An 11,571-nucleotide genomic window follows, 5' to 3' on the forward strand; every position below is an offset into this window, starting at 1 on the left:
AGTCATGAGCTCCTAAGCTAGACATCCCAGGTCAGCCAATGAACTGAGCTTGGTAGCTCAGCTTTGTTCTGGGAGAACGAGAAACACTACTCTTACCTGAGCAGTTAGGATTAATTTTAAGGAAAGAAAAAATGTGTACTATACAGACTTAGTCTGACAAAGTCATGAGATGGGAATCCCATGTGGGAGCATGACCTTTATATGACAAAGAAAAGAGCCTGCTCACTCTATCCCCATAGAGCAGGGATCTGCCATGAGAGACGACTCACTGTCTGAGGTTATTCTGGTCCACATAGCAAGTTCCACACCAGCTTGAGTTACATAGTGAAACCTTGTTTCAAACAGTAACAACAAAGAAAGCAAACCAAACCAAACTAAAAACTCCTTTAAAAGCTTTGAAGGTACATTTAACTAAGTAAAGCAAAGCTTATCAGAATGAAATTCTAATGCAATGGCAGAATATATTTGTACTTTTCTTTTTTTTTTTTTTCGGAGCTGGGGACCGAACCCAGGGCCTTGCGGTTGCTAGGCAAGCGCTCTACCACTGAGCCAAATCCCCAACCCCTATTTGTACTTTTCAACAGAAGCATTTATAAAAAGTGAACTATGACTTTACCTCCAAATACAAATAGAAAAAAGTTAGAAAAAGAAATAGACCACTGGCTAACAAGCAACCTGAATTCATCTTTTTTTTATGGTCAAAAGGTACTTTTTTGGGGATGGTATGAGTAGAAATTTGGGATATATTATGGTGACTCAGATTGAGAAATATAAATACATACACAAAGAAGATGTAAGTTGGGAAATTGGGAAAAGGATTAATAGAAGTCGGTGGAGGACAAGAGAGGAAAAAGATACATGTTTGAATATCATCAAAATGGTTTATGAAATAAAAATGTCATAGTGAAACCTGTTATTAGGCATAATTATATATGCTAATATGGGTGCTAATGATTGTGAGGACCTGCAGCTGGTCATCAGTACACTCTGGGCAACAGCTCTGCTGACACCATCGTCTAGAAAGTCAAAGCTCTACTTGTTTCCTCACTTTTACATCATCTACCCTTTCCAGCTTCCTGGCTGGGCACCTCTACTATCAAGAACGTTCCAATTTCAGGATGACTCTGAAAATTATTGTCACGAAACTATCATATAGAAGTATATTAAATTCTGAATCAGCAAGCCCTTGGGGAAATATTTGCAATATAATGTTTTACACTATATATCACTCAATAAGAATCAGTACCATTCCCATGATTCATAAAGCTGAGAATTCCTTAGAAAGTGGTAACTAAATCACTAAATACTAAAATAAACCACCCCATCTTAACCTAGCAACTGAAGAAGTCTATTCCCAATGTAAAAGAAGAATCACTCTAAAACATGCACTTTTACTTTGATAAGAGCTAACACTCTGTTCTATTTCCTCCTCTGATACTTTGCATGTATCTGATAATGGTCAGAAGATGTCTGCCACGTACAGATATAACATTTTAAGATAGTAAATAAATTACTAAAAGTTGTAGGATTGGTAAATCTATAAAACAGAAGATTTCGTGAGAAAAATAAATTATAAAAACTATTGTAATTTGTGGTGAAACACTTCAAAAGTATTAAAGGTCTAGTAAATTTAAAAGTAGGTACAAGTACTCTGAACACTGCTGTTATAAATATTCCTAGTATAAAATTCTTACTATTAAAAACTTACCCGATAAAAAGTTGGTTTACTAAAGCCTCTTGGAGAACCTACCCTAAAGTTCATACCTTGCTTTTCATAGCAGAAGAGTAGGGGCCTAAGAACAATCCAGGCAAAACTTCCTAGGGGAAAACACATAGGTAAAGTTTAAACCATAGCAAATATATATCGCATAGCTCAACTGTCTCTGTGTACAGGGGCTAATAGCCTTTGCAATATTCTGGTGAAAACTTTGACCAAGGAGCATTTCCTAGGCATATATAGCAAGCTGGGATGAGAAAAATAGGTGTGCCTTTATAAATTCAAGTGAAACGTTCCCGATTTAAATTTTATTCTAAAAAGTCAGATATTCAAGTTCCTACAATGCTTTTTATAAGTAGGATTAGATATAATCAGCACATTATATTATCGACATCCACATTAATAAAAACCTTAACTTCTATTATCATTTATAACCTAAAAATAAAACAGGCATAAAGAAAAGCACCCTGTTAGAATTACAGTTACACTAACTTTTATTTGGTCAAAACGGAAAGCAGTGTGGAGCCAAGTGTAGTGGAGCACCCTGTAATTCCAGCACCCAGGAGGCTGAGGAAGAGGACCCTAAGTTGGAGCAGTCTGGGTTACACAGAAGATCCAGGTCAGTGGGAACTCAATCAGACCCTGTCCTTTCTTCAGAACCAAAGCAGCACAAGATGACACAGGATACAACCTCATCACAGTAAATAAAAGCTAGTCAACAGTAATCAATCACTATAGATACGGCCCTAAACTCCAGGCAGTTCCCCTGCCCCAGTCTCTTGAGTGCAGAGCTGATAGGAATGGTCCCAAGAGCATCTTACGAGTATGAATTACATCTTACTTATGTGTGCATTCCCCATAGCACAGGGTTGTTCTCATATGTACTCACATATGTCACATACAGTTAAAGGTCTAAAAGGAGCTTTCTTCTCTCTCTCCTTTTTAATGAAGCCGAGTTGGGGTTTGATAAAGCATGAGGTTAGGAGAAAAATACTTAGAAGGAAAGCAAGACACCAGAGAGCATGGTGGGCTTCCCAAAGACGAGTCACTTAAAAGTGAGTTTTCATTAAGAAAGGAAGCAGGCCTTTGGAAGATACGGGGTCAAGAGTGAGGGCACTGCTTATCTTGAGGACCAACGAAGCTGACTGCAAATGATAAGAAATATAAAAGAGGGGCATTCATTCCCAACAGTAAGCCATCAACTCACTGAATATAGTTAAGTCAGTTACGGATGTCAACCGGGAAGTAGACATAAAAAAACGAGTAACTACCTAAAATTATTTTACAGTCAAGTCTCTTGACAAATTAGACAGGAAAGCAAACTGCTTTAAGAGGAACATAAGCACTTCATTTTTTAAATAGGAAAAACAGTGACTCATCAAGCACATCCACATATTGTTATGACCTTAAATCTAATCCAAATAATATAGACAATTCATTTTACATATTAAGATTTTGACACAAACAGAACATATTTACCACACGATAAATACCACATATTTACTGCACGATACTTATAACTGTAAATATGATAACCCTACAGACTATGAAACAGCAGGTCTCCTTTGTGCAGTAAGCACAAGTTATTAAATAATAGGGTCATTTGAATAAATTAAAAGTTGCCGTACCTGCATCTCTCGTCTCATAGGGTAAGTCCACTCCTTGAAAAAGAAAACAAAAATAAATAAATAAAAATAAATAGAATGAAAAATACCACAGGCTTCTCAGATGGCTCAAGTCTGACAATCTGAAACTTATCCTTGAAACCCAAGGATAGATAGAGACCGGGATCCTCAATGTTACCCTTTGAGCCCATCACTGTAAATAAATAAAAGTAACCAGGTATGATGGCATGTTTATAATCCCAGAATTTAGATATTTAGATGATAGAATCAAGAGGATTGCCAAGTTCTATGGCAGCCTGGTCTATTCTCTCTCTCTCTCTCTCTCTCTCTCTCTCTCTCTCTCTCTCTCTCTCTCTCTCCCTCTAGTAGATATCCCTCGTGACAGATAGCACAGACAGTCACACACACACACACACACACACACACACACACACACACACACACACACACACACACACACACGCGCGCGCGCGCCCTATAGTAGATATCCCTGGTGACAGAAATCAGATTACAATTTGCCTGGTGTTATGTTGGGTGGAGCAGGGAATAATGTTTATATGTATATATATACACATATATAAACAATATGTATATATAGGGGAATACCCTATAAACATTGGGTCCCTTTCTTCTTTTACTAAATTATTTCCCTTTGCTTTATGTGTCTGGGTGTTTTGTCTGCATTATGCCTGTGTACCACATCTGTGACTGGTTTCTTCAGCGCCAAAAGAGGGTGTTCCTCTGGAACTGGAGTTGCAGATGCTTGTAGGCTGCCATGTTGGTGCCAGAAGTCAACCAGGTAAACTAGAAGAGCAGCCACCAGTGAAACATCTCTCCAGGCTCCATGGGATACCTTTCTAAACTGATATAAATGTTCTTCAATCTGAGCCTGGCACGGTGGCACATGACTTTGATCCCAGCATTCAGAAGCATAGGCAGACAGATCTTTGAGTTCAAGACTAGCCTGTGGCAGAACCTTCCCCTAAGGAATAAAGGTTTCAGAGGGCCAGTCACTGGGCAAGGAGTGTGTGTGTGTGTGTGTGTGTGTGTGTGTGTGTGTGTGTGGTGGGGGGGGGCTTCTGGGTGGCCAGGGTGGAGAGAAAGAGGGTGGTGAGGTTTTGGATAGGTGAGGTTGATCTGCTACTGGAGGCTTTATAACTCAGAACGGCTTACAAATTAGGACGCTAGCTGCTGCGTCCAGCTACTGTGTTACCTGTTGATTGTAAACTAAGCTTGTGTGGTGTTTTCCTTCACAGTGACCACTGGGCTCCAGAGAGAAAGGTACAGCAGCAAAGCACGGGTTTGCCTGAAGTGCACCCCAGTTAGCTGTGGGAATTCGTAAGTGTGGGGCTGGCGTGGCAGTGACCCACCATGGGAACTTAGCAAGCCAGATGGAGAGATTTCAGAGCTCTGGGTCAGAGAGTCTGCCAGTCTGAGAACAGGCAGGCCTGCTCACTGGTGCCTTGCCGGCAGTAGTGGGAGATTCATGATACACCAGCATAGTCTAAGATATGAGTTCCAGGATAGCCAGGGCTACACAGAGAAACCCTGTCCTAAACAAACATGAAAACAAAGAAAACAAAGAGCACTTATTAGCCAAAATGACAGACCATATAATAAAAAGAATAAAGATTACTCCAGGATAGGAAATATTCAAAAGGTAAACTGTCTTAGAATTTTTATTGCTATAATGAAACACCACAGCAAAAGCAACTTGGGAGCAGGAAACGGGTTTACAAATCCCTAGTCATTGTCTATTGAGGGAAGCCACAGCAGGAATTCAAACCAGATGGGAACCTGGAAGTACGAGCTGATGCAGAGGCCATAGAGGAGTGCTGGTTACTGGTTTTCCCCTATAGTTTTCTCAGATGACCATGGCTTGTGTCAGGCTGACATAAAACTGGCAGCATAATACCCGTTCTACAAGCTCAGAGCTACGAGCTCAGCAAAAACACTTGTCAAGTACGGAATGAAAGGCAATCCTATGCAAAAGCATCTCTGGAAAGGTGACTCAGGTATCGAGATCACAGTGCTCATGTTACAGGCCAGGAAATCTAAAATGCATCTAACACCAGCTTTGAGGTGGGCAGAGACAGGAGGACAGCTTGGGATTTCTGGCTTCCAACTTTGCCAAGAAAACACGAGCCCCAGGTTCAGGCAGAGACCTCATTCAGAACAACCACGGTGATAAATGACTGTGTGCATACAGATGGACATCCATTTATGTACACAAGTAAGATTTTATAATCTTTAAAATTTTCCTCTAAGCTAGGCATAATAGCACACTTTTAATCTCAGCATTCAGGAGACAGAGGCAGGTAGATCCCTGTAAGTTTGAAGTCAGCTAGGACAGACCCTGCCACCCTCCCCCCAATAACTTTTTACAAAAACCAATTTTATTTTTTAATTAATTATTATTGAGAAAAGGTTTTTCTGTGTGGTCCTGGCTGTCCTAGAATTTGCTCTGTAGACCAGGCTGGCTTGCAACTCCATCTGCCCCTGCCTCCCAAGTGCTGGGATTAAAGGCATGTACCATCATGCCTAGCTAGAAAGACCAAGCTTATAAACAGATTCTTAGTAAAGAAACTTTTTTCGAGATTTATTTGTTTACTTATTTATCTCATGTATGTGAGTACACTGTCACTGTCTTTGGGCAGGCCAGAAGAGTGGATCCCATTACAGATGGTTGTGAGCCACCATGTAGTTGCTGGGAATTGAACTTAGGACCCCTGGAGGAGCAGTCAGTGCTCTTAACCACTAAGCCATCTCTCCAGCCCTAAAGAAACTTTTTAAAATGTAATGTTAAGGGGTTGGGGATTTAGCTCAGTGGTAGAGCGCTTGCCTAGCAAGCGCAAGGCCCTGGGTTCGGGTCCCCAGCTCTGAAAAAAAAAAAAAAAAAGAAAAATGTAATGTTAAAAAATATTAACATTGTGTCTACTTTATTTATACTTCTATTTTAAATAGAATTTTATCCACTCCCCCAGAATTTTATTTTTTTAGAGATTTATTTTTACTACTTTCCATGTAATAGTATTTTTCTCTCGTGTATGTATACCATGTATGTGCCTGGTTCCCTCAGAAGTCAGAAGAGGTCACCCATGTCTTGGAAGTGGTGCTGAAGTTGAGTTGCTGTGTGAATGCTTCTCTGCAGGTGGAGCAGTCTCTCCAGTCGTGAGCCTTACCTCACGTCTAGATAACTCAGATCCACAGCGTACTTTGGTAATTAGTACATCTCTATTCAGTCTTTCAATGTGAGCAAAAAACCTTATGGAAAGCATATCTTTAAACAAAGACTGATTATACAAAGTAGCAATTATAATTCCTGAAATTAACTTGGAATAGAAGAGAATCTGATTTTTCAAGTCAGTCCAAAAAAAAAAAAAAAAAAAAACCATAAACCAAAAACCGAAAACAAAAACCATTAGCCAAACTTGGTGTCTGTGTGCTTACAGTAGATAATGATTATTTTCTTTTTCTTTTTTTGGTTTTTCAAACAGGGTTTCTCTATGTAGCCCTGGCTGTCCTGGAACTCACTCTGTAGACTAGGCTAGCACATTCACAGAGAAATAGTTCTATCTTTTCCATAGAAAAGTTTTAATGATTTAGGTCAAAGACAATGTCCTTTTTAGTGATGGTGTCCCTAATATGAAGTGTGGAGTGTTACAAGGAATAAGCACACAGTGAGTGTGTATTCTGAAGATACTTGGTGCTATAGACACTGCAGCACTGACAGGCTTCCGGCCTAGATCTCAGAGATCTACCTGACTGCCTCTGCTCCAGAGTTCTGAGACTAAAGGTATTCAAAGATTTTCAAGTCATCTATTGACCAAACTTATTTCCTGAAGCAACTTGTTACAAGCATAGGAAAAGCATAAAGAAATTCCTTACTTAAAATAAAAACACTGCATGTGGTTAAAGAAGAGCAGAAACATACTGTGGGATGACTAAAGCTCGGCTGAGAGAGACTGAGGAGAGGATCCTCCCTATCCTCCAGTGCAGTGGTTCTCACCCTCTCTAATGCAGTTGTTACTTCATTTTTTTAACTGTAATTTTGCTAGTGTTATAAATTGTAATGTAAATATTTGATATGTGACCCTAAAGGGGTCCTGAACCATAGGTTGATAACTGCTGTTCTAGGGTGTGATAAAAAATGAGTCTATTAAAGAAAGAAGGCTGGGTGGCGGTGGTTGACACACACCTTAATCTTAACACTTGGGAGGCAGAGGCACGCAGATGTCTTGAGTTCAAGGCCAGCCAGATTTACAGAGTGAAGTTGAGGACAGCCATGGATACAAAGAAAAAACCTATGTTGAGGGAAAACAAAATACTGAGTCTATGAAAACTGACAATAATTAGACTAGTAGAAAAGGCACACACATTTATTATGTGCACAGGGTAAACATCCAATACCAGTGATAATTAGAAACTTAAAGTTGAGCATGGTGGCACCTGCCTGCAATCACACCAGTTAGGGGGTCAGAGGTAGGATAGCAAGAGCTTTGAGATTATGTCTGTGCATGTGTCTAAGAAAGCCACAAGAACCAATGTGCAAGGACTCTTAGAACCCAGGGCTTGTAATAAACCTGGGTGTGGTATCCACTTCTCTTTTGTAAGTTAATCTTCTGTTGTTTACTGTTTACTGAACCCCTTTTCAAGATCTATTTTCTAGGTAACTGAGGGGCTAGGTAACTTAGAAACCTTCTCCTGCATCTGCCGTTTTATATACCCAAACAACCAGCATGTCAAACAGCAACATTTTGGGGTGAAATTTCCTAAACCCTTTCAATGTAGCAAGTTAGAAGGAACTCAAAGCAACAGAATAAATGTGCTTTTTCGTTAAAGTACTTTCCCCCCCAAAAGATTTAACCAAGTAAAGGGTATTCAATGCTATTAAATTATTTTTAAGTTTAAAAAAAAATGTAAAGAAGAAAATGAGGGCTGGAGAGATGGCTCAGTGGTTAACAGCACTGACTGCTCTTCCAGAGAGGTCCTGAGTTCAATTCCCAGCAACCACATGGTGGATCACAACCATCTGTAAAGAGATCCGATGCCCTCTTCTGGTGTATCTGAAGACAGCTACAGTATACTTATATATAATAAATAAATAAAATCTAAAAAAAAAAAAAAAAAAAAAAAAAAATTGAATCACAATTTTTAACAAAAACAAGATTCCAAAGAGATTCCAAAGTTGATTCACACTCTGTGTAAGTTTGTAGACAAAAGACCATGAAACACTGTCTACATATTTATACCAAAAGAAATTACTACAAAAGGATGTGGCAGTACACATCTTCGAATCCAAGAATCCAGAAGGCAGAGGCAGGCAGGGCTCTATTAGCCTGGTCTACATAATGAGTTCCAGGATAGTCAGGGCTACACAGAGAAACCCTGTTGCTAATAATATTAATAATTACAAGAATTAAAAGCAAGTTGCAGAGCAGCAAGAGAATAGACGTTATCTCCATTCACAGATCACATACACACATAACCTTATCATTAGAATAAGTACGGATCTGAAATTATTTCAGTTGCTATCAGATGCTGATCTTCGAGAGTTTTCTCATCTTAACTCTACAGCTATGTTTGAGTATATCTCCCCAGAAACAAGTTTTGAAATGTCTAAATAAGGAATTAAAAGGTAGAAACTCAATACAAATACAGTGTGTTGAGGGGGCCTCCGAAAGTAATTAGGTTTAGAAAATGTTAGCATAAACCTCATGACTGTATCCCAAGTAAGAGGAAGTCCAAATGGTTGACAGACAAGACAGACTAATGGATGTATGAATGACACTGGGACTGGTGGACCACACCACCTACAAGAAAGCCATCACTCACCTGGCAGTGATTTGATTTTTGATTTTCTATGTGAAAGAAACTGTAAATTGTTTTTGATTCCTTACATATATCATTGGGAAATAGTAAGTAAGAAGTTACAGTTTTTGCAGGGAATAAATATAATTACAATAAAAGGGGGGGGGGAAATTAAGCTCTAACTTCTAAGAATAGGGGAGGGAAGAATTAAGGTGTATTAAAAACCCAAAAGAACTAGGAGTCCGGACTCCACCTCCACTGTGTGCTGTAGTGACCCTGATATAACACATACTTTAAGTAAACCTCAATCAATCTCTCTCTGTGGAGAAGTCAGAAGCCTGCTTGCCAGAGTTGGTTCTTTTCTTCTATCACAAGAGAAACCACTTGTGAAACTGAAAAATTATTTGAAGATACAATACCCCTCATTTACCTGACTGTACATTAAAGAAAAAAGTACAAAATCTTTTTTAAATTTATGATTCAATTTAAAAATATATTCAAGTCTCAACCATCACTCCTAAGAATTCTCCAAATGCTTGTCACTTGGGAGAAAAGGGATTGAAGGACATTCCTGGCTACACAAGACCTTGGCTTAAAATTAAAATTCATTTAAAAACGTAGGTAAGATTGGTGGCACACACCTTTAAAACCAGTACTCAGAGGAGACTGACTTTAAGGCCAGTTTTCTCTGCACAGAGTTCCAGGACTGCTGGGGCTACAAAGAAACCCTTTCTCAAAAACCCATAACCACAACAAAACAAACACAAGAAAGTGATCAAATGAAGACATTCAACAGAATTGAGTGGTATAAAGTCTCCATCTCATATGTAACCCAAATACCTTTAAAACCATGAGAGGCACCTTCATTCCCATTTGGGTGCAGAGGCAGTGGATCTCTGTGAGTTCCAGCAAAGCCAGAGGTGAGTATTAAGACATGTAAGTCAAAACACACAACAAAACTCTAGAATCCCTTTTTGATCCTATTAAGTGTCACAGCTAAGAATCTTTGTCTTGTTACTAATTTAGCCGCTGGTGAACTCTAATTTAACAGTTTCTGGTACCATAAAATATTTGCAAAAGATGTTAGGTAAAGAAAAGAAAAATCAAGGTGAAGTGAAAAGAACCCTAAATTCATAAATTGAGAGAAATTTGCTCTCGACAGTACTTTCCTACAAAGGCAAGAATTGTGACTAAAAAATTTCAAATTCAAAGAAGCTGGCTTTTTGACTTTTTTTCCTATTAGTCATAGTTTTTTTGTGGGGTTTTTGTTGGTGGTTGTTTTTTGACTTGAGAGCTATTAGGGTTCAATTCCAGAGTTCACGCCTCCGGTCTAATCCACACGTGGGGCTCTGTGTCCCGCATGTGAACCTAACACCAAGCTCAGATTTAAAACAACTTCACAGCGTGTTGCTTTGGCAAAGATGAGTCTGTGTTCAAAAGTGATCAGGGGTACTCTCCTGGTTGGCCCTACCGACAGGGGTCCCATGGGAGGAGGAACTCAGTGACGCCCCCTACGGGAAACAGGAAGAGTCTGGCACAGTAGGGCCAGGGGCTCTACCCGGGGGCTGCCAGCCGCAGGGCCGGCCGGCGGGCACTCACCTCGGCGTCGTCTTTGCACTGCGGGAGCGAGGGGAACTCCAGTTTCACGTCCTCCATGGTCCAAGGGCCCCGGCGGGTGGCTGCGGCGCGCCCGGCCGCCCCCCCGGGCTGGCAGAGGCGACAAGGGAAGGAGGGCGGGCGGATGGCAGGCTGACGCGCGGCGGGCTCACAGCAAGCACTCGCGGACTACAGGGTCCGGGCGGCTGCGACAGGAAGGCGGATGGCAGGGCGGTGCGCTGCCGGCCGCCATGCTGCGGCCGTCTCCCTCCCGCAGGTCTCCGCGCCCCTCAGACAGCCGGGATCCGGCCCAGGCTCGAGCCCATAACCGTCTCCTCCCGCCCCAACCCACGCGCCACAGCCAATCCCAGCCCACGCTCGCCGACGGCCCGCCCCCGCCGCCGCCAGGTGTCAGCGCGCCTCCGCCCTGCCCGTCCGCGAGCGCGCAGACGCGGGGGGAGGGGCCTCCCGCGGGGCGGAGCCGCGGCCGAAGGGAAGGCGGAGAGGTCGGGGAAGGCAGTCTGCTGTCGGGCCAGCTAGGCCTTCCCAGATGGGATGGGAATCCCTTCAAAGTGCTCCCCATGACCGACCGCACTCAGAGGAATGCTGCCCAATCCGTAGGAGTTAGTTACAACCAAACAGGAAGAGTTCAGTTTAAATTCATGTTAAACTACGCAAAAAACTTGATACTCTTCACCTTTAAAGTAGAAAGTGGCTTCTTAGGTATAATCCGGGGTGTAACAACTCAAATTATCCAGAAAATTTCAAAATGATTCATAGAAAACGTCATCAGAAATGAAAGTGATAGTTTACTTACTAAAT

At 41.2% G+C, this 11,571-nt stretch overlaps 1 protein-coding gene across 2 annotated transcripts in view; it reads right to left on the bottom strand.

The window, feature by feature from the left end:
* Styx (serine/threonine/tyrosine interacting protein) overlaps positions 1-11,085 on the bottom strand; it is a 31,278-nt gene extending 20,193 nt beyond the window's left edge. For both annotated transcript variants that reach the window (XM_032918338.1, XM_032918339.1), the window contains exons 1-3: positions 10,753-11,085; positions 3,346-3,378; positions 1,765-1,818 (exon numbers count right to left, since the gene is read on the bottom strand). In XM_032918338.1, the coding sequence (XP_032774229.1) occupies positions 1,765-1,818; positions 3,346-3,378; positions 10,753-10,809 (144 nt within the window). In that variant the 5' untranslated portion in view covers positions 10,810-11,085. The remainder of the gene's footprint in view (positions 1-1,764; positions 1,819-3,345; positions 3,379-10,752) is intronic.
* Positions 11,086-11,571: the final 486 nt, after the last annotated feature.

The sequence above is a fragment of the Rattus rattus genome, chromosome 12 (genome assembly GCF_011064425.1).
Source record: "Rattus rattus isolate New Zealand chromosome 12, Rrattus_CSIRO_v1, whole genome shotgun sequence".
Lineage (NCBI taxonomy): Eukaryota > Metazoa > Chordata > Mammalia > Rodentia > Muridae > Rattus > Rattus rattus.